The sequence below is a fragment of the Desmodus rotundus genome, chromosome 9 (assembly GCF_022682495.2).
Source record: "Desmodus rotundus isolate HL8 chromosome 9, HLdesRot8A.1, whole genome shotgun sequence".
Classification (NCBI taxonomy): Eukaryota; Metazoa; Chordata; class Mammalia; order Chiroptera; family Phyllostomidae; genus Desmodus; species Desmodus rotundus.
In genome coordinates, this window is record NC_071395.1 from 90,802,594 (window position 1) to 90,827,342 (window position 24,749).

At 36.7% G+C, this 24,749-nt stretch overlaps 1 protein-coding gene across 5 annotated transcripts in view; it reads right to left on the bottom strand.

Annotated features, from left to right (window-relative positions):
* Positions 1–24,749, bottom strand: part of TLK2 (tousled like kinase 2) — a 117,398-nt gene that overhangs the window by 41,694 nt on the left and 50,955 nt on the right. For 4 of the 5 annotated variants that reach the window (XM_053930712.1, XM_053930711.1, XM_053930709.1 and 1 more), the window contains 3 exons: positions 18,534–18,701; positions 2,812–2,907; positions 1,294–1,386 (listed from right to left, as the gene is read on the bottom strand). In XM_053930712.1, the coding sequence (XP_053786687.1) occupies positions 1,294–1,386; positions 2,812–2,907; positions 18,534–18,701 (357 nt within the window). The remainder of the gene's footprint in view (positions 1–1,293; positions 1,387–2,811; positions 2,908–18,533; positions 18,702–24,749) is intronic. The other variant, XM_053930710.1, reaches the window with a different exon arrangement.

Genomic DNA, 24,749 nt, shown 5'->3' on the forward strand with positions numbered 1-24,749 from the left:
TTACAGTTTCGATATGTGCTATTATTTCAAGTTTTACATAGGAGGGACTCAAATACACTATTTCTGTGTATTTTGATAATTACAGAAATAAAGGTAAAAACCTTTGGAGGGGAGAGAACCACAAATACAGTTAACTTTTATTATTTTTGTAATAAATTAAAACCCTTTATTCAAATATGGTCTTACCCAGTAAGAAAAATGGAAAAAAGCAAGGCAGCAGACGCCTACTCAGCTGTGTCACAGGAGCCCTGAGGTTCTTCTACTGAACCTTCAGGGCCCATGGAGCCAGTCTGCACCCCACTACATCAGTATAAACAAGACTCAAACCTGCCTCTTCTAAATTGGTGGAGGAGAGAAAAATGTGAGTCACTTTTATCTATAAATGATCAATATTTATGTACCTATGCATTTATATATGTACTACAAATGGCTCAAAACTTACTAAAGGAAATGTGCCAAATGTTTTATCTCAGTTGACATAATTATGGGTGCCACATTTTTTCAGTATTCTCTAAATTGTTTTTTATAAAGAGCAGGTATTGCTTTTGTTACAACAATAAAAAGCATTTTTTAAAAATTTAACAATGGGTCTGTCAATAGCTAAATTGCTAAACTGCATATTAAAAATCTGTATTTAAAATAGCATGGTATATTTTCTAGCGGTATCTTTTAAATTCCACGTTAGCTATTTTAAAAATTTCTCCTGTAAGTACAAAAAACTTTAGATGAATATGTTATGAAAGACACAAAATATGCCCTGGTTGGTGTGGCTCAGTGGACTGAGCACCAGCCTGCGAACCAAAGGGTTGCCAGTTCAATTCCCAGTCAGGGCACATGCCTAGGGTGCAGGCCAGGTCCCCAGAGGGGGCACGCAAGAGACAACCACACATTGATGTTTCTCTCCCTCTCTTTCTCCTTCCCTTTCCCTCTCTCTAAAAATAAATAAACAAAATCTTTTTGTTTTTTAAAAGGACACAAAATACAAAACCCAGGCTGTGAAATAGTTTTAAAATTCAACAATGTAAGATTTCCAATTTAAAGACAGTGCTTAGAAAAAAAGTATAAAGTTTTTAAAGCTCAAGAAAAAAAAAAAAAAAAAGACAGTGCTTAGAATTCAGACTTGATCCTGGTTGCTACTCAGATTCCCTCACATTAAAGGAAAATATCCAAATGTTTGTGATTTAACTTTGCTCTTTGGCTACAGTAACTATCTCCATGATATGCACATGTTCCAAATACACATAACATCGATCAGGGCTTGTATAAAATCTTTTATCATATTTTAATACTTACTCTTAACAAATCATCTATTCTTCCTTCTTTCTTCTCTAAGTCAGAATTCTTACTGTTTTCTAGTGCAGATATTTTTTCTATTGTGAGGTCAGACTAGAGAGACAGAAACAAAATTTAAGGTTAGTCTCAAAATATTACATGCCATCATATTTTTCTCATTACTTTTCGAGGGGGGGCGGAGCACCTGCTGACACAACTAGCCTGGAATCACATGGCTCAAGAAATTAAATCTTTTTTCCTCATCTCATTCTTTAAGCTTTATATTCTATTACACCTGTACTTCGAAAACATGTTAACACTGGAATCAAATATACACGTTCTCAAATCTCTGTGCATTGAACATTACAGAAACATACTACTTTAGAAATGAAAACTAACTTTGAGACATGACCCAAATCTCTTAAAGAAAAAACATGCCACCTAGTGGAAATAAAGAACAATTAGAAGAGGAGAGACCTGAATACTCAACCAAATCTATTTGACTGCTCAAAGGCTGTTAATTCAAATAAAATTAAAATCTGCTCCTGAGGGTTGTATAGCTTTTGAGACTTAAGAAATTCTCCTAGATTGTCGAGCATCCTGTCCTGTAGGCAGCACAGTGCCAAGAAAACCTGGTATACTATTTGGCTCATTCAGTACCATAAAACAGAAGATATATTTACTATCCTTTTCAAATAATATCTTTGAATGTTCACAATATTCCCTAAATTAAAAAGAGTTTCTAAAGAATGTTTAAGGAGAACATTGTGTTGTTGGCTGGTGTGCCACATGTTAAAGAAGTTTACCTAGGTCTTACCAAATGAGCAGGTACAAGGAATAAATTAACTCCTTTCATAAAGTAGTGAATTAACATTCATTAGCACAGTCAGTACTGTCCTAATAAGCATTTTATATCCATTGTTCGAGATAATTAGAATCAACCATGTTTTTTTAAGTCCTCACCAGAGGATACGTTTATTGATTTTAGAGACAGAGGAAAGGGAATGAGAGAGAGAGAAACATCAATCAGTTGCCACCCCGCCCCCCAACAAACGCCCTGTACGTGCCCCAACTAGGGATAGAACCCGCAACCTAGGTATGTGCCCCAACTGGGGATCAAACCCACAACCTTTTGGTGTACGGGACGACACTCCAACCAACTGAGCCACCCAGCCAGGGCAGAGTCAAACACATTTAATAGATGATTTGTACTCAAGAAAATTGAGGCCCAAAAAGATAAAGTATAAGGTGCAAAGACCGAATTTGAACTGAGGCCTAGAAGTCTCCAAACAAACACTATTTCATCAACAGTTCCGCTGAACATACTAGGAAGGAAAAAAACACCTCAAAAAGTTAAAGCGCCTTCCAAAAGACTTTTAAGTACTCATAATGCAAGTTCTGAATACAATAATACAAATAATGAGGTAAAGTCAGAGAATTAAAGGGAAGACCATGAGAGGACGCACAGATTTTATGTGTTTAGCATTTATTCCTAAGCAGATCTTCGCCTCCTCCTCTGTTTACCAATCACCGACCTACCTGGGTCTGTCTGTGCTGGATCGAGATCTGTTTCTGGGAGCTGCAGGAATGCTCTGTGTTACCAGATCCTGTAGAAGAGGGACTGTTTTGCTGAGCCTGTAATAAAGGTATATTACCAATCACAAGAAAGTTTTGCATCTTTCTCCACAAGTATTTGTATGAATGCAAATGATTAACTCTATAAAAAACACACTCTAATGAAAGTCGGAAGTCAGGGCCATGTAGCCAAGAAAAAAGTAAAACAATTCAAGTGAGAAGCAAGGGCTAGACATGGTGGCTTGGATCATGTTCCTGTAAATAGTCTGAAGTATCAAATGCTTACAAAAATTTTTTTTCAATATATAGAGAAAATTAAGGTATTTCTGTTATAACAGGCCTTTTTCACTTGTATCTCAATATGCTTTTGTCAGAAAAGGCTAGCGAAGCATCCGATGCACAGGGGATGCTAGTGACTCTGGGCAGAAAGGACTGTGAACTACTATTCAGAATACAGTAGTCCCCCTTTATCCACAGTTTCAGTTACCTGTGGTCAACCATGGTCTGAAAATATTAAATGGAAAATTTCAGAAATAAACAATTCCTAAGTTTGAAACTGTGCACTGCTCTGAGTGATGTGCTGAAGCCCTGCACTGTCCCACTCAGGACGCGAACCATCCCTTTGTCCAGTTTATCCACTATTAATCACTCAGTAGCCATCTTGACTGTCGCAGTATCGTAGTGCTTGTGTTCAAGTAATAACCCTTAACCTTCCTTAATAGTGGCCCCAAAGAGCACAAGTAGTGATGCTCACAATGCAGCTGTGCCAAAGAGAAGCCAAAAAGCTCTCTTTTAAGTGAAAAGGTAGAAAAACACAGTACCAGTACTATCTGTGGTTTCAGGATCTACTGGGGGTCCTGGAACACATAAGGGGGTCTACTTGTAGTCTCCTAAATCCACAAACATTATCCATGAACACACACTGGTCCAAAAACCCACGCTAATGTCTAATAATATCATTTGCTTACTGTGACATTTACACACAATTTATAGGGCATTCTAAGACACTTTTAAATTTAGAAGGATTAGGATTTAATGTGATTCAACTGCTCAGGAATATACACTCATTATACTCCCAAAAGTTCTTTGCAAAACAAGATAGCACCCAACACTGCAGCACAACCCATCACAGACATGATCAGGAAATACTGGACAGTCTGAGGGTTACTGGCTGATGAAATATAGCACTACTATCTCATCTGAGAATGTAGTGTTTTCACATATGTAAGTTTTTCTGGCACTTTATATATTTCTTTATTTTTATTATTCATTAACATGTTAACAATGCTATAAACACCATCTATTGAATAATTACTGTCAGCTAAATGCTTCACCATCATGATCACATGTAATCCTCACAAAAACTTATCAGATGGCTATTATTATTTCCATTTATAGATAAAGAAAATGCAAATCAGAGATACTAAGCACCTATGTGGGATCACAGAGCTAATGAGTGGGAGAAAACTGAGGGCTATATGCGTCATAATAACCGCTCTCCCTGACCACAATAGATTGAATGCCTCTCGTTAAGTTACAAGGAGTTATAACCAGGCCACAGCAAGGTAAGCACTTCATACACACATTTACATTGAAGGCTCACAACAGCTTTATAAGGTACGCAGCACCATTATCTCCATTTTTATTTACTCATTCAACTACTACTCATGTCTCCACAGAACACTCCCATAGAGTACTCCGTGTTTCAGCGCTATGGTAGTTGCTAGGAACACAATGACCAAGAAAAACAGAAACAAAACCCACAGAACCAATCATTACTTTCCCTTAATAAAGCCTACAATCCAAAAGAAGATTTATTGAACAACTCAACAGATATTTGTTGGAATAGTTAAATATAACAGTTAAATAACCATATAATATAAATGCAAAATTATAATTAGGATAAGTGCTCTAAGAGTATATAACAGGATACATAACCTAACCGAGAGAGTCAGGGATGAATTCTTGAGGAAGTGATGTTAAAGATTTGAAGGAGGTAAGCAGTCAAAGAGAGATCATAGGTCAGTCCAGGGAGACAATGTGTACAAGGACCCTACAGGAGGAGAGAAGACCGATGTGGGGATCAAAGTCAAGAGTGAGGAACCAGTCTCAAAGAGGGTAACCAACACGCGCAGCCCGTAAATGCTGCAATTACAGCCAAGTCTAGGAGAGTTCAAGTAACGAAAAATGTTCTCTCTCCTTTCCGCTATGTGACAAATCTAACCTCTTCTTACTAATTAAGGGTCATCATTATGAATCTCAAGTATTACACTGCACTGTGATATAAGCTTTATTTCCTTCAGTTATCATTAGATTGCTCTAACAATCATCTTTTAAAATCTGTTTCTGAACAAATATGATTGTTGAAATTATAACAGCCAAATAAGAAGCACATAACTAAAATGTTCTTCTATAAATGTATAGATTTTGATAATGTGCTTTCCTACAATGCTTTTTTACATGTGCTCATTTCTGATTCTAAGTTTTCTTACAGCAAACTAAGGGTGCTAGACTGTGATTTGGTGGGATATCCAACTTAAAGCTTTCTGTAAAAATGTATGTATAAATAAATAGCCTAATGATAAGTAAAATAAAGTTAAGCAAGTGGGACACAGGTTAGAAGGTAGCAAATTCTCATGAAAATAAAAGCAATACTTTCAAAAGAAGAACCCTCTGTGTCTGGTCCTGTGTTAAATGCAAAACTGGGAAATAGAGCGCTAACAGTCTCCCAACACATCCCTGATTACTGCATCAAGTCCTAGGGAAGTGAGAACAGAAGTTGTTGGCCTTGCTGAGCAGGCCACTGCACTTGTAAATTTAATCTAACCCCTACCTCGCAAACCATTCTCCCTAGACTTCTGTTTTCTTTGTTCCTATTATAAAAATATTGGCTTCTAATTCATGATGACAGACTGGATCTCCCAAAGACCTAATAATATGAAGATATTTTTAAATGAAATCATAACAACACTAAGACAAAAGGGAAAGTCAAAATCAGAAAACTCTAAAAAACTTTAAATTTTTAAGAAACAGTAAAAGTAGTTGGGTTCAGACTGACAGAGAAACTGAAATAAAAAATTCATAGCTTAAAACATCAGCAATAAAAGTTGGGTCTTCTCAATGGAGCTTCTGCAAAACTCCATGCTGCCCTGGCTGGTGTGGCTCAATGGATAGAGTGCTGGCCTGTGAACCAAAGGGTCACCAGTTCAATTCCCAGTCAGCACATGCCTGGGTTGCAAGCTGGGTCCCCAATAGGGGGAATGCAGAGGGAACCACAAATTGATGTTTCTCTCCCTCTCTTTCTTCCTTCCTTCCCCACTCTCTAAAAATGAATAAATACAATCTTTAAAAAAATAGGTGATGGAGTGAACACAGAAGTTAAAAAAAAACCTCCATGCTAAGATTTACATTTACAAAAACCAGAAACGACCCACTGGACACTTCTCAAACCTTTAAAACCTACATGGTCCGACAGGGTCCCTTTTTAACACCCCCTCACACCCTGCATACTGAGGGGTGTAGGTACTATGGCTAAAATTTTTAAAAATACATAAATATTTAAAAATAAAAAAATAAGTGAGTCCAGGTGAGGGCTCCTGAAGTGAATACTGCAACTTAGGAGAAAAAATAAAAAGTATAATACCCCAGACTCCCACAACTGATAAAATGGAGGAAGAGAACACACTGCAAAGAATGAAAAAGTTTACCCATCGAAATAATGCCTTCCTTATTTCGATGCTTGCAGAGGAGTGGGTCTTTCTGCCAAGAGTTTACCAGACACAGAGAAATCAGTTAGCCCTCTGGCCATAAAGGGGGAGGGCTTTCTGGTAAGCAGTATTATGCTACTACAGAGAAAAATCAATACCAGCAATCTGTATTAATCACCCTAATCCTTCATTCAACAAAAGCTAAATACACATTTTCAAGGAAACCAACAGCACAAAAGGGAAGATCCAACATGAAAAAAGCAAAACTTAATCCAAGAGAAAACAGATAATTCAATAAAAACAATTTTAAAAGTCAAGTATATTTAGAGAGGGCCAACAAGATATTACACCTATAAAAATGAAAAAAGCAGTGAAGAATGTGAAAAATAAACTTGGTAAAATAAGATGATTAAAAATTTAAAGAACATGAAAGAAAAGTTAAGAAACATGAACAGTCAGAGACTGCAAAACTATCTGATAGGCTTTCCAGAGGGAAAGGAATAATCAAAAAATAGTAAAAATGCCCTGTCCGGGTGGCTCGGTTGGCTGGAGCATGGTCCCGTGCACCAAGAGACTGTGTGTACGTCCCCTGTCAGGGCATGTATGTGAAGCAACCGACTGATGTTTCTCTTGCTTTCCAAAAATCAATGAACATATCCTCAAGTGAGGATTTAAAAAACAGTAAAATACAATAAAAACATATGTTTTAATAGTCAAAATGCCTACCATACAACAAGCAGCATTAATGGAGAAAAAAGATAAATAGTGGCTAGACTTCAAGAACAAAAAGATAGCATACAATCACCTCGACAGATGTGGAGAAAAAGCATCCAACACCCTTTCATGATAAAAAACAAACCCAGAATACAGGGGAACTTTCTCAATCCCCGCCCCCAAAGGCCATCTCTGAAAAGCAAACAGCTAACAGAATACTTACTGTAAAGAAAATAAGATTTCCCCCTAAGATCAGGAACAGGACAAGGATGTCCACTTGAACCATTTGTATTCAACACTGCACTAGAGGTTCTAGCCAGGGCAATCAGACAATAAAATACAGTAAAAGGCATGTAGACTGCAAAGAAGTAAAACTATCTCTACTCGCAGGTGACATGATATTGTATACAAAAAGTCCTGCCAAAATAAAATATTACAACTAAAGCACAAGTTCAACAAGGCTGCAAAAATCAATTGTATATTCTATCAATGGGCAATCTGAAAATAAAATTAAAATGATTCTATTTTCAACAGCATCAAAAAGAATAAGTACAAATAATTTTAACAAAAGAAGGGCAAAACCTATGCATTGAAAACTGCAAACATAGAAAGATATTAAAGAGACCTAAATAAAAGAAAGATATCGCATGTTCATGGATTGGAAGACACTATTTTGAAGAGGTCAATACTCCCCAAAATGGTCTACAGATTCAGCACAATTGCTATAAATCCCTGCTGTTTACAGAGATTAAAAGCTCGATTATCTCCACAGGCAAGAGAAACAAAAGAAAAAAAATAAACAAATGGGACTACATCAAACTAAAAAGTTTTTTGCACAGCAAAAGAAATCATCAACAAAATAAAAAGACAACCCACAGAATGGGAAAACATAGTCACCAATACATCTAATAATGGGTTAATATCTAAAATTTACAAAGAACTTACAAAACTCATACCAAAAAACCAAACAACCCAATTAAGAAATAGGCAAAGGACCCGAATAAACACTTTTCCAAAGAGGACATAGAGATGGCCAAATGACCTAAGAAAACATGCTCAACTCACTCACCATCAGAAAAATGCAAATTAAAACCACAATGAGATACTATCTCACACCTGTCGGAATGACTATCATCAATAAATCAACGAACAAGTGCTGGCAAGGATGTGGAGAAAGGGGAACCCTTTTGCATTGTTGGTGGGAATGCAGATTGGTGCAGCCACTGTGGAAAGAAAAAGTTAAAATTGGATCGGCCAAAAATTAAAATTGCAATCCCACTTCTGAGAATATATCTGAAGGAACCCAACAAAACACTAATTCAAAAGAACACAGGCACCCCTATGTTCACTGCAGCATTATTTACAGTTGCCAAGATATGGAAGCAGCCCAACTGTCCATCAGTAGATGAGTGGATAAAACAACTATGGGACATTTACACAATGGACTACTTACTACTTGGCTGTAAAAAAGAAGAAAATTTTACCCTTTGCAACGGTATGGATGAACCTGGAGAACATTATGCTAAGTGAAATAAGCCAGTCAGAGAAAGACAAATACCGTATGATTTCACTCATATGTGGAATCTAATGAACAAACTGAACTAACAAGGAAAATGGGACAGACTCATAGAGAGCAGGATGACAGCCAGCTAGTGGGGTGGAGGGAGGTTAGGGGGTGGTGAGACTGAGCAAAAAGGAAAAAGGACTTACAGACATGGACAATAGTGTGGTGATTGCTGGGGGAAGGAGAGTATAAGGGGACTGATGGATAACGGGGAAAAAATACAATAAAGATTAAATAAAATACCAAAAAAAAAAAAAAAAGCTGAACCTAAAATTCACATGGATATGCAAGCCAACTGCTAAAATAATCAGAAAAAACAAAGTTGGAGAAATCAAACTTCCTGATTTCAAAATTTAATTACTACAAAGCTACAGTAATTAAGACAGTGATGGTACTGGCATAAGGCTAGGCATGTAGATCAACAGAGTAGAACTGAGTCCAGAAATAAACTCTTTGTGTTTACAGTCAATTGGTTTTTAACAAAGGTGCTCAGACAATTCAATGGAGAAAAAAGTCTTTTCAAACAAATGGCACTGAGGCACCTTGATATCCATAAGCCAAAGAACAAACTTGGGCCCCCTTTCTCACACCGTACACAAAAATTAACACAAAATACATCACAGACCTAAATATAAGAGCTAAATGTGCACTAAGAAGAAAATGTAGGAGTAGATTTTCATGGCCTTATGTTAGGCAAAGCTACAACACTAAAGGCATACACAACCCTGACAGTGGTGGCTCAGGTGGCTGGGTATCTTTCTGCAAACCAAAAGGTCGCCAGTTCCATTCCCAGTCACGGTACATGCCTGGGTTGTGGGTTCGGTCCCCGGTCAGAGTGTGTGCAAGAGGCAGCCAGTTGATTGTTTCTCTCTCACACTGATGATTCTCTTCCTCTCTCTTTCTCCCTCCCTCCCCCTCTCTAAAAATAAACAAACATCATTTCTTTAAAAAAAGCATAAGCAAAAGAAGAAAAATATCACAAATTGTACTTTTCAAAATTAAAAACTTTTGTGATTCAAAGGACACCATCGAGAAAGTAAAATAATGGGGTGACATAGATAAACGTGGTACTTGCCTCCTCACACAATCACATCAAAATTACAACTAAACTACAGAACGACCATCATTCAGGACCACCTGAAATCTGGCTGAATGGAAGTCCTATAACTAGGGAATTAAAGAAGTCACATCCAGACTGGTAGGATGAGCAGAGATGCAGAATGGGCTGGTCCCACACTCATGTGTGGCAGATAAAAATCAGGAGGGATATCTCAACTACAGAGGTACCCCTGAGTAGGAGAGGTTCCAACCCCACACCAGGCCCCCCAGAGAGAAAGAGAAGTCCCCATAACTTGTGGCTGTAAAAACTGGTGGAGAATGAGGCTGAGGGAGATGGAGGCCTTCTGGAGTCCCTAGCACAGTTACTCCCCTAAAGGGTCCGTGCATGGACTTATTCCCTCTGAGCTCCAACACAGGGGTAGCAGCTTGAAAGGCACCAGAGACATTGAGGAGAAACTAAATTGTCCAGCATCAGGGCAAGAGCTGGGTGGCAGCCTTCTCCCTGAGAGAAATGCTGGCAGAGGCCATTGTTCCTTTGATGAGCTCTTCTCCCACAAAGCCAGTCAGCAGACAGGTGCCATATGTGAGACTCCACCAACCTGGCTCACACTGTTTGCCCCACCCTCGTGTTTCCCCCTGAGGTCCCCAACTTATAGGCCCCCCCAAGCTATATCCAGTGGCTTTTCCATACCTGTCTTGGCTCACACTTCAGACTTTCCTAAAATCTCTCAACCAAGCAGCATCTGGCCTTAGAGTGCCCCATACCTCTTCCTAAATGGCCCCAGCCCCAGCACTAGCAACAGCTGACCTTGGTTCACAGCTTGGCCTCACCTGGGCACCTCCAAGCCCAGCACAAATAGTAGCCACCTGCAGATCGCTCTGTACCTCATGCTAGGTGGCAATGTGCAGAACACAGGCAGCAGCTGATCTTGGCTTGCAACTCGGAGACAGTACACCCAGTGAACAGTTTCAGAACATGTCAAAACATTACCACCCAACCACCTCTACAAGCAACACGCTCAAGGGGTGAATTCAGCAGGCACCAGAGTCCACTAAGTAAGTCCTGCTGTGTAGGGCAGGCCCTGAACAGCTGATCCTCCACAGTGGTCAAAGGTCAGTGGTCAGGTTCTTGGTTGCAGCTAGTTCTTGCAGCTGATAGGCCTGGAGGTAAATCCCTCCCAGTGAGATTCCAACAGCGATCAAGGCTCAACTACAAGAGAAGGGTGTACACAGCCCATGTGGGGGTCACACCTTGAGTGCCCAGCTTGGGTGATTAGGGAGCTATGCCACTGGACCCTACAGAACACCTACTATATAAGGCCATGCTACCAAGCCTAGGAGATGAAGCAGCTCTACCTAACACACAGAAATAAGCACAGGGAGGCTGCCAAAAGGAGTAGACAAAGAAACATGTCCCAAATGAAAGAACAGAACAAACTGCAGAAAAAGAAACAAAATGAAGACAATCAATCTACTAGATGCAGAGTTCAAAACACTCACGAGGACGAGCAATGAACTTAATGAGGACCAATCAGAAATGAAGAACAGCCTTGGTCAGTGTAGCTCAGTTGGTTGGAGCATTGTGCCATAAACCAAAGGTTTGCGAATTCAATTCCTATAGGTTGTGGGTTTGATGTCTAGGCCAGGCATGTATTGGAGCAACCAATCAATGTTTTCCTCTTTCCCTTCCTCTCTCTCTAAAAAGCAATGAAAAAATGCCCTCAGGTGAGGATTGAAAAAAAAAAAAAAAGAAGTGTAGACTTTATAGGGAATCAACAGTAGGGTGTATGAAGCCAAGAATCAAACCAGCAATTTGGAATATAAGGAAGCAAAAAACACCTTATCAGAACAGCAAAAAGAAAAACGAGTAAAAAAAAAAATGAGGATAGTGTAAGGAGTCTCTGGGGCAACTTCAAGCATGGCAAAATTTGCTAGGAATGCCTAAAGGAGAAGAGAGAGACCAAGAAATTGAAAACCTATTTGAAAAAAAAAAAGACAGAAAACTTCCCTGACTTGGTGAAGCAAATAAACACAAGTCCAGGAAGCTCAGAGTCCCAAACAAGATGAACCCAAGAACCTCACACCAAGACACATCACAGTTAATATGACAAAGATTAAAGACAAAGAGAGAGTCTTAAAAGCAACAAGAGAAAAGAAGTTAGTTACCTACTGGGGAGTTCCCATAACATTAACAACTGAATTCTCAACAGAAACTTTGCAGGCCAGAAGGGACTGGCAAGAAATATTCACAGTTGTAAAAAGTAAGGACCTACAACCAAGATTACTCTATCCAGGAAAGCTATCATTTAAAATCAAAGGACAGATAAAGAACTTTCAAGACTAGAAAAAGGTAAAGGAGTTCATCACCACCAAACCAGCATTACATGAAATGTTAGAGGGTCTTCTTCAAGAAGAAGGAAAAATAGATAAAAAATATAAACAATAAAATGGCAATAAATATATATGTACCAACAACTGAATCTAAAAAACAAACTATATGAACAAAAACAGAAACAGACTCATAGATAAAAAGAATATTTTGATGATTGCCCAATGGGAAGGAGGTTGGGAGCTAGGTGATAAAGGTGAAGGTATTAAGAAGTACACACTGGTTGTTACAGAACAGTAATGGGGATGTAAAGTGCAGCATAGGGAATACAGTCAATGATATTCTAATAACTATGTATGGTATGAGATGGGTACAAAATTTATCAGGATGATCACTTAGTTATGTAATGGCCTATCACTGGGGTGCACACCTGAAACTAATATAATAATGTATGTCAACTATGACCGAGAAGTAAAAAATAAGTAAGTAAAAAGTTAAAAAGCTGCCCTGACCAGTGTGGCTCAGTTGGTTGGGCGTCACCCCACAGTGTTGCCAATTCAATTCCAGGTCAGGGAACGTGCCAGGGTTGTGGGTTCAGTCCCCAGCTGGGGTGACTGTGAGAGGCAACCAATTGATGTTTCTCTTTATCTCTCTCACAAGGATGTTTCTCTCTCACGTAGATGTTTCTCTCCCTCTCTTTTTCCCTCCCTCCCTCTCTCTCTTAAAAAAAAAAAAAAAAAGGAAAAAGTTGATCAAGGAATTAAAAAAGCAAAATATTCTCTGGGGCATTTGAGATGTTGCTCACTGGCATATGTGCTCATTTTGGCGCAATAAAACTCTTACAAAAATTAAAACAAAACAAAACAATCCACAAAAGAAAATATTTGTAAATCACATACTTGATAAGAGTCAAATACCCAAAATATAAAAAGAAATCTTATAAGATTTCTCAACAATAATAAGACAACCCAACTTAAAAACAGGCAAAAAATTTATATAGACATTTAACTTGAGAAGATATATAAATGGTCATATGCAAATGAAAAAAAAGCTCGTATCATTAGTATTCAGGAAATGCCAATCAAAATCACAGTAAGATATCACTTCATACCCACTAGGATGGCTACCATCAAAACAAGTGATGATGAGGACATAGAGAACCCTCATATACTGCTACTGGACTTGTAAAAGGGTGCACCTCCCTTGGAAAACAGATTAGCAATTCCTCAAAAACAGTTACCATATGACCCAGCAATTCCACTCTTCAGTATATGCCCCAAAGAAATGAAAATATATGCCTATACAAAAATGTGTACATAAATATTCACAGTAATATTATTCCTAATAACCCAAAAGCAGAAACAACCAAAATGTCCATCAACTGATGGAAGGATAAATAAGGCTATGCCAACTGAGCACCAAAGAATGATTATACTTACTGTATAAATCCATAAAAGCCCATGAGACCATAATGATTATTAAAGAGAAAGCTATTTATCACCATTTGATACAGCTACTGCTCCTTACTTTAAAGTTTATTAAAATAGATATTTTTAAGATTTTATTTGTTTATTTTTAGAGAGGGGAAGAGAGGGAGAGAAACATCAATGTGTGGTTGTTTCTCACATGCCGCCTACTGGGGACCTGGCCCACAACCCAGGCATGTGCCCTAGAATGGGAAGTGAACTGGAGACCCTTTAGTTCGCAGGCCAGCGCTCAATCCACTGAGCCACACCAGCCAGGGCGAAAGTTTATTTAAAAAGTTAAAATTATTAATTACAAGGAAAGAACTAAGCATTCAACCTGCCTTCCTAGTAGATCTATGTTGGTGCAACCCAAAAGGACCAGATTGTGAGGTAAGTTCTATTTTACATTAGAATAGACACTAACAAAAGGTAAATGTGGTAATGTTAATTTGGCTATCTAGAAAAATGTTAATATTTTTTAGAAAAAGCCTGTTAAGGTCCTTAGAGATATAGGTGGTCAAGATTTTTGAAATACACTTAAAAATACTTCAGCATTAAAAAAAGCAAACTACATCTACATTTTTAGAACTCAAGCTTTTAAAAACATCTGGTTTAGTGGTTTTAAGAACATCTGGACAGTGGTTTAGATCTTGTGTAATGTTCAAAGATGTAACTTTTAAGGAAATGACAGACCTGGCATTAAAAAATAAAATCAAGTAGACCTTGACAACTAGAACTGTCTCATTCAATCAAAACTTACTCAACAACTTAGGACTGTTTTTTCCTCAGTGAACCCATTAAAATCATTTGGTTTTACAATGCCTAATAGTGAAAAAACCATAATACTATAAATGATCCTTAAGTGTTTTCAAATTTTAATTTATAAAGCAGAAAAGACTCAATTATTTAGTTTATTTAAACATAAACTAAATATCACACATTTATGTAACAATAATTAAAAAACTGAAAGTTGAGAAAGGAAGATGGGTGACAGTTATGAGTATGTTAAATTCATCTCTTAGAATGGGGAGTAAACGGATCTTGTTTAAAGTTGATTAAATAAGAGAGATACTTTTTGAAGTTAAAATGGTAAACAGCAGGAATCTAAAACACAACTTAACACTAGTTATCTCTCTGGAGGGTGCAAAGGAAAGAATTTTACTCTTTTCCATTACTTCAATTTTTTGTGGTCCATGGATACGTACTATTTTTACAATTAGAAAATTAATGTTTATAATTTTAAAAAGTCAAAGATTGTATGGTAAAATATATGTAATTATGTAACCATATACATAACATTTAAAGGATGAAACATAATATTCTGACACCTGCTATTATCAATATATGTCTAGAGATTTTTCATTATTAGAATATATCTATCTCACTTCTTTTGTCAAATGTATAGCATTCCATTGTATATGTGTATCATTTGTATTTACTCCCTGCATAAAGGATGTATTATGAACTCTGCAACATAAGATTACAATGAGTGTCTATCAGAGAAAATCCTGTTCTGGCACTGGAGATACAGAAGTGAACAAAGCAAAATCCGTGACCTGATAAAACTTACATTTTAGTGGGCTGGGAGGGGGGCTGGTTGAAAATGGGGGAGTCAGACAAAGAAGTAACTTGTATTGTCAAGTCAGCTGGTGATAAGACTAAGAAAAACACAAAGTAAGGCATGGGAGCTAGATAATGGGTGGGTTGGGCAGAGATGAATTGCTATTTTATACAATGTAGTCAGGGTAGACCTCTCCGACAGGGTAAATTTAAGCAGAGACCAGAGAGAACTGAGGGAACAAGCATGCTGGTATCCAGGGAAAGAATGTTAAAGCAAGTATGAAGGCCCTTAGGTGAGCATGCCACCTAAGGTGAGTATTTGAGGAAACAAGGTACTCAGAGTGGATGCAGCCTGGGGAGGAAGGGAGACGGTTCACAGTAAGAGATGTGTCAAGAGTGATAAGAAATGGACCATGTGCCATTTTAAGCACTTCTGAGCAGGCGATGGGCATGAATGGACTTATGTTTCCACAGGATCACTCTGATCTGTTCAGAACAAATTAAAAGTAAACAAAAGCAGAATCCAGTTAGGCTACTGCCATAACCTCAGTGGGAGACAGTGGTTTAGATTTGTGCGGTAGTGAAGGGGTTAGAAGTGGTAGGGTTCTAAATATATTTTGAAGGTAAAATCACTAAGATTTGCTGATGGATTTGTAATTGGGGTATAAGTAGAGAAGAGACAAGAACAACTCCAAGGTTTCTAAACAATTAGAAGCACAGCTGACAATTATTGAGATGTGGAAGACTGTGGGAGAAATGGGTTTGGAAGCTGGGGGGCAAAATGAAGAATTCAGTTTGGGACATGTTAAATATGATATGCTTATTATATAAGAAGAGAAGATGACTTGTGGCAACTGACTACATAGGTCTGGAATGCAGGGCACAGCTCTGGGCTAGAGATACAAACTGAAAGAAGACATAAGTCTTCCCCATAAGGAATATAATTAGATCAAAGAAAGGAAGTGAGATTACATAGAGAATAAAGGTAGACAAAGGAGTATGAAGACTGAGCCCTGCGGCACTCCAGTATTTAAAGATGTAGGAAATGAGGAAGAACCAAAAGAGTGGAAGCCTAAAGAAGAGCACGCAGCTGGAGAAGGAGGCAGTGATCACTGTGGCTAATGAATCATGCTGGGTAAGTTCTGAGACTGGAAGTCACAGATATCCTCCTTCTAAGGCCTTTTGAAACACTGGTGGAGGGAAATTGCTTCCAGATTTTTGCAATTATAAACAATATAATAAACATCTTTGTGCATTTTTATAGGGATGGAATTTCTGGACCTAAGACTATGTAAACTTAACACTGAGATACATTCCCAACTTGTCCAAATGACTGTACCAACTGACAGTAGAGAACAGCTTGTGTGTCTAAACTATCACCTACACTGAGAATTATCAAACTTATTATCTTTACCAATCTGACAGGTCAAAAATGTTATCTTGTTTTATTCTGCATTTCTCTATGACTGAGGTTAAGCGTTTTCTTTTCATGTTGTCAGTCGCTATTTTTTTCCTGTAAGTGTTTGCTCATGGCCTCTGCCTATTTTCTTAGAAAACTGCTTGTTCTTTATTGATTCACATTTATTGTATATTAATGTTAACTCTTTTGCTTTTCTCTGACTTCATATTAGTAAGCTTATATCCTGGCTGGAACTGCAGAGAAGCAAAGAGAAACAGAAGTGTACCAAAGCAGTAAGGCCTTCGGTTTTTATACTGTTTCCATATCCTTTCTTCATACAGCATTTTCTTTTTCCTTCTTTTTTTTATACACCATTTTCTTAACTCCTCTCTGCCATGTCTCTTCACCTAAGAACAATCTGGCTGTAGCACCTACAATTCCTCCAACAGGCTCAGTGTTGCCTGCTGATAGGTCTGAGCAGGTGGTTGTCCTCCATGTTCACCCCCCAACACCTACATGACTATACCTTTAGGGGACGCTTACATTAGGGAAATGAGTTCTTGCTGGTCAAAATCCTGTGTATTTATCTATATGCCTGTCACACGGGGGCATTCAAAAATATTTGTGGAATAAACAAAGGGAGCTCCCCTCAAGTAAAATAAAGTTAGTTTTCAAGGCAATAAAAGAACAACAAGACAAATAACCCTCCCTATTATCAAAGGTACTGCCTGGAAAAGTTAGATCTAAGTTGAAGATTTAACAAGTATCAGCAAATAGTAAACACACAATGAAATATATGTAAACACAGAGAGACAGGCAGACACACTCTCTAAACTAAAACCACAGAGAACTACTGCATTCTTACACAAACTATTTCATACTGCTGTCAGGCCCACCCACAGTATTATATATTGGTCAATTCTCCCATTTTATGCCATGTTTCCTTTGAGTTTCTCCATTCCTTTGATGATTAAAAAGTTCTATAAGTTCTTTAAAAGTTGTATTATCTCTTTCTTGAGGGAAAACAATAATTGTAAGAAAATAGTATGAATAATGCACCATGATTCCCCATCTAATTATTTTGTCACTGTTACTTTTATTTCCAATCCTTACGATATCCATCATTTTCATGGACTTTTTGGATACAACTGCAATAAAGAAGAAATTCAGATTATAACTGGAGAAAATGAACCAGTAAGAAAGGAATTTTAAATCAACGGTGACTTTAGCTCTGAAAGATGCCCCTAAAAATGGAAGAATAGAGCAACAGGCCACCAACAGGTACTTGGTAGGGCACAGAAACCAAGAAAAGTAGAAACTTTTGAGACAAACTGCATTATAATTTGGCAAATAAAAATGGGATCAAAGTAAGGAGGGAGAAAAAGAAGCAAGCTGAAAAGAGCAAACAGGTAACCAAATATTCCTGGAAAAAGTAACCATACCAGCACTTTGAAGAGGTGAAAGAAGGCAAGCATGTAGGTCACCCAAACACAAGAGGGGAAATGACTGGTAAGCATGCTATGGAATGCCTGACTACATGCTAAAATTTTACGGACTTGAATATTGCTATAAATAAGTGATGGCTGGAGTTTTGGAGATTTGATTTTTAATTATACAAGTACTTTGGTAGTAATGGAACTGGATCTGTATTTTCTTTGCTTCTTTGTCAACCTAAGATCTCATTTTCCTTCCACAGTGTGCTCTGACATTAACAGTCTCTCTCAGCCCCTTGAACCAAGGAAAACTGAGAAGAAGCCTACTACTTACTGCCTTTAGAAATGACACAGAGTTAGAAACATCATCATCTCTCTACCTAAATAATTATTCCAACTTCATCACGGAGCTCCAGGACAACAAGGATCTGCATACATGCAGGCTCAGTACTCACTGAAACAAAAGTGAAGCAGAGGCCAGCTCCCCTCTGTGCCAGCTGCTCCGTGTCAAGCCGAGGTTTTGCTAGCATCACTGACATCAGGGTTGGCAGAGCAGACTGTTCCTCCGATACCTCCTTTGCAGTGCTGCCATCTAAACCATAGAGGGGCTGTTCTACTCGCCGCTGGAAAACATTAAAAGAAAACACAAATTATGTGAAAGAAAATCTGATATTGCCAAAACGTGCAACAGATTAAAACAGTTATCAAATATGATAATGATTTTTTAAAGAAACACCTTCTCACCCTGGCTGGGTGGCTCAGTTGGTTGGAGCATCATCCTGAGCACCGAAAGATTTCAGGTTCAATTCCCCGCCAGGGCACATAACTAGGTTGCAGGTTCATCCCTGGTTGGGACATCTATAGGAGGCAACCAATCACTGTCTCTCACTCTCTTTCTCTCCCCGCCCCCCCGCCCCCCATCACCCTGCCTCCTCTCTCTCTAAAAATCAATGAACATATCCTCAAGTGAGGATTAAGAAAGAAACAAACACCTTCTCTGAAAATAAGCATGGAGAGCATAATAACATTATCACTGCATTATAGCCTATCTATAAACCTGAATTACTATCTCATTCAAATTCTGCAAAATTACAGTTTAATGGTTCTATATTTACTTAACTCTGAATTGCAGGTTACTTTATAAAGTTCAACAAATCAACTTCATAATACCCTCAATCCTACAAAGGAAATGTTTTCTCTATCCTGCAAGTAAATGAAGATTAAGACATTTGTTCCCTACTTTATAGGTAGAGCTTAATTCACTCTGAATTCTATTCTCACCATGTTATACTTAGATGAAAAAAAAAAAGCTGAAATAAATACAAGCAAAACAAGTTCTATACACTAAACGAATAACACATCACGATTAAGTATGATTTATTCCAGAAATGTAAAGATGGTTCATTATTAGGAAATCTACTAATGTAATTCATTACATTAATGTTGGGGGGAGGGGAAGTCAAGATTCTTCCCTTTACATGCCGAAAAGAATTTGCACATTCTTGGGCAACTCTTAAGGAAAAAAGAAAAAAATGGAAGTATACAATTTTAATATAAGAAATACCTTTAATATAACAAAGACTATTTTTCAGAAATTAAATAAATATAATTAATAGTGCTACAGTAGAGACGCTTTCATTAACATTAGGAAGTAGACTGGGTTAACACATTAATAGCACAATCATTCAACATTTTCATAAAAGTTTTGGTCAATGTGATAAGGAAAAATATGAAGTATAAACACTGGAAAACAGTAAAAATTTAAAAAGTATCATTTTTGGATGATATAACTATTCACAAAGGAAACCAAGCAAATCAACTGAAAAACAAAATAAGAGTCCAGTAAGATGATTAAATATAAAATAAATATACAAAAGTCAATAGCTTCCCCATTTACTAACAATAATTGATTATAATCAGAATACGTAATGGAAGAAAAAGAGATTCAAAATTTCAAAAAAATCTGTAAAATACTCAGAAGTACGTTTAAGAAGTATGCAGATTATACGACATATAAAGAAAAACTACAGCTTCACTGACAGAAACAAAACTAAATGGCAAAATTAAATGACCTAGATTAAATGGCAATATTATGCTCCTGGACTCAAATTTTATAGATGTCAAATTTCTCTAGAAGCCAATGCTTAGTGTTTTTTCTTTATTTTTGGTTTTCTTTTTCTTGCAACAGTGATCACCTGGGTTCCCTCATGCTCACTTTTGGGGAATTGATTTTGTTGAACTTCACAAATGAATTTTGAAGTTTACTTGGAAAAATAATTAAAATTAGCCATATAATTTTTAATAAGGACTATCAGGGAAACTTGCCTATTAAAACATATACAAAGCACATTAACTAAATCAGTAATAATACTGATACAGGAGTATATTGATCAGTGTCATAAAATAGAAAATTCGGAAAGATAACCATATAATATGGACATATAATTAGTGATTAAAGCAATACATTTCATATTAGTAGGAACTTAATTAAAAAGATGGTAGAATATTTACATAGATATTTGAAAAAAGGAAGACTGTTTCCTTGTATCATATAAAAATTTTATAAGAAAATATAAGCAAATGCTTTTATGACTTTCTAGTGGTGAAGGACTTTTTAAACATGACATTAAAAATACAAACCATGTAGAAACATCTAAGAATAACACAAAAACAGTAAGAAAGAAAAACATTGATAAATTCAACCACTTCAGATTTTCTGACTTCTCAATGGTGAAAGTCAACATAAACAAAGTTAAAAAACAAAATTACAAACAGGAAAAAATATTTACAATATCAAGGATGATTAACAATTTTAATAAATAATGTACTCCTATCCATCAGTAAAAAAAAACAAAAACAAATGCTCTAAGAAATGAATAGGCAAAGGACCTGGACAAGCATTAAAGGAAAAATCCAAAGGCCATTAAATATATGAAAAAATGTAAGTTAAAACAAGGTATTTTTCTCACTGGCAAAGATTACAATGATAAAATTCAGAATTAGAAGGATATGTAGAAACCAAGACTCTCAAACTGCTGATTACTGGCTAACAATTATGTAATGACATTTTAAAGTGAGCATATTCTTTGACTTGGGAATAATACTTTGGGAATTTATCAAAAGGAAAAACTGCGTAAGTATATAATATACACACACGGACATTCATTACAGCACTACTTACAGAATATAAGATGTTTACAAGATATTGGTTAAATAAATTAATTACTAACAAAATAAGGAAATTTACCATATAAACATACATGTACACATACATATATGGCCACTAAACTCTTTAATAATAGTTCTTTTCAAGGGGACTTCTGAATTTTATTTTACCACTTCTGAATTGTTGGACTTTCAAAGTATGTATATATCCTTTCATCAGGAAAAACTATTTAACATCTTCATTTTAGAAAATAAAAATAACCAAAATGATCCTCTAAAAGGATCTATGAGTAGGGTCCACCTCCTTAAGACCAACACTCCTACCTTACCAAATACAATGGTTCAAATTCAGGCTCCTGAACACCTGTGATATTCATTCATAGCAATATTCTCACTACTTGAGAGAATGTATCACCAAAGCTACAACACTCAATTTAATCATTCTGTTATATATTTAATAAGTATTTTCCAAGAGCTAATAGATTTAAAACTATTTCTGAAAACAGAGCAGGCTAGGATATTTGAACCAACCACCTTCCCTTAGAAAGCAGGATCAAACACTTGATAAAATAGGGATCTGCCAGTGTAAAACCTAAGGGAAATGAGAAACACAAGACAGGTAAAAGCAGCACCAAAGTCACATGTACCCCAAGGGTACCTGCAGATCCTGAATTCCCATTTCCAGGGCACCATAGTGCCAAGCAAACAGTCACAGGAAAAAACCCACCCTGGTTCAATAGAAAACGGTTCGCACTTCAAGCTGGGTTTCTAAAAAGCTAGACACTCTCAGGGATAATGTATACCAACAAAAAATTTCCCCTACCCTCAGGGAGCTGCAAGGAAGTTGCCTTGGCAATGAGGGTGCAGGGGTCCCCTGAGAAATGTTAGCACAATTCAAATCAGTACTGCTAGAGTAGCTGAAACAAAAAACAAAATATCAAAAACAAACAAAATGCAAGCCACAAATTCAGTATCTTAAAAATAGTATTGGATTGGGAGACTTTCTAGACACTTGGAAGAAGCAAACGAAATCCTCTTTGGAGGAAGGCATCTTTATCTTAAATTGCAAAGAAATTCCACAAATGACTTTTCGAGAATAAGCAGAATGCTGTCAAAAAAAAATGAAGCATAAAGAAATAAGCCCCCAAGCAACAACTAGGAAAAACAAGAAACAGATTCATAAAAACTTCAAATACCAAAATTACCAGGCACAGATTATAAAATAACTTTCTACTAGATTAAAAAAAATAAAAAGACAGGCCTGCAAACATCTGCAGGGAAATACAGGGACAGGTAAAAGTAGATTTACAGTTGTTCATATTGAAAAAGACATGCAAGTTATGATTATTACAATAGTTTTTAACTCTGTGTTTCAAGTATTCACAACTGGAAACCTACTTTTGCCCCACCCTGTATAATAACAAAAATTAAGAATTCAATGGGGCTGCTCTGGCTGGTGTGGCTCAGTGGACTGAGTGCCAGCCTGTGAACCACGGAGTTGGTGGGATCAATTCCCAGTCACGGCCCATGGCTAGGTTGTGGGCCAGGTCCCCAGAAGGGGGCATGAGAGAGGCAACCACACATTGATGTTTCTCTCCCTCTCTTCCTCCCTCCCTTCCTTTCTCTAAAAATAAATTAATAAGAATCTTTTTTTAAAAATATAAACACATACATATATATATATATGTATATATATATATATACATGAATTCAATGGGGCTTACAGCAAATTGATATAACAAAACAGAGAATTTGGGAAATGAAAGGCAAGAAACTATCCAGAATGTAGCATAGACAGATCAAAAGAAAATAGAGAAAACAAGCTAAGGTGCATGGGACAAAGTGAAATGGTTTAACATATCATTAACTGGAATTTCATAGGAGGAGAAAAAAGAGAATAAGGCAGAGACAACAAACATTTGAAGAGACAATGGCTAATAATCACTCAGAATGGCACAAGACACCGACCCACAGATACCAGAAGCCCAATAAATCACAAGCAAGAGAAATAAAAGGATGTATCTTAATAAAACTGCAGAACACCACAGATTTCAAAAGCAGCCAGGGGAAAAAGAGCAGATACTTTCCAAGAGATAAGTAAATGAAAGCTGTTTTCTCAACAGTAACAGTGGGAGCCAGAAGATAATGAAATTCTCAATTCCTTAAAAAAAAAAAATGCCAATCTAGAAACATAAACAGGGAAAAATATCTTTCAAGAATAAGAGGAAAATAAAGGTATTTTAAAAAACAAAAACCTACAGAGTTAACACCTAGCAGATACAGAAAAGAATACTAAAGGAGTAATAATTCAGGCAGAAGGAAATGACCATAGGTAGAAGGTGTAAGATGTCATTAAAGAAGTACAAAGAAAGAGCCAAATATACAGATCAATCTGGATGAACAGTGACAGTTTAAAACTATAACGTTTTGTAAGGCTTTAAAAAAAAAAGGCAAAAATAAAAACAAACACCACCACTACCACCAAGTCAGTAGCAGGTAGACTGAGCTAATGTTCTAAGGTCCTCATGTGTTTGAAAGGAGACTAAAGTTACTAGTAACATCAAACTTTGGCATATTAAAGATGTGGTATTTCTCAGGGAAACACCAAAATGGATCTAGCTACTAGTGGAGGAGAAAAATATGAAACAATTTTTAAAACAAATCAATCCAAATGAAAGCAAGAAAGGAAAAGGCGGATAAACATTTAAAAATGATAGAATAGGCTGGATAAAAAGAAAACATTAAAATTATGACATTTAAATCCAATACAATAATTATATCAAATGTAAACAGGATAAACAATGAAGTTAAAAAAGATCTTAGAATAAAGGAAAAATTTCAACTATATGGTATTTGTCAGATACACTGAAAACATAATAATGAAAAGATAATAGTATAAAATGAACATGTAAATCATACAATGGTTTGGATATGTTAAATATTAGATAAACTGCATTCAGAGCAAAAAGCATCTGAGACATGAAGAAAGTCACTTAATACATAAAGCAAAAATAAAACTACAGGAAGAAACAGCTCTCTAAATCATGAAAGACATGATAAATACTACAATAATTGATAGAACAAACAGCCACAAATCAGAAGACTTAAACACTGATTAAAATATCACGATTAAGGGTTCCACTCAAGATGACGTAGGAAAAAAATAATAAAAGCACATACTTTGACACCACCCCTCCCCCCCCCCCCCCCCGGACAAACAAACAAAAATAAAGCAAACACATCATGGTTAACAAAACTGACTTAATGACAGTTAAACTATTTTGTTAGGGGTGCATACACAGGTGGTCAAACAATAAGGAATAGCACATGATAATCACAATTAGAACAGTGCTTTGTTTCTAGTGTAGAGGGAGGGAGCTCTGATCAGGGATGGGCACATAGAAGTTTCTAGGAAACTGAAAATATATTTTGCTTCTTGACCTAAGTAACGATTATATAGAGTTAACTCTATAACGACTTCCTGTAAACTTTTTTGCGTGAGAATA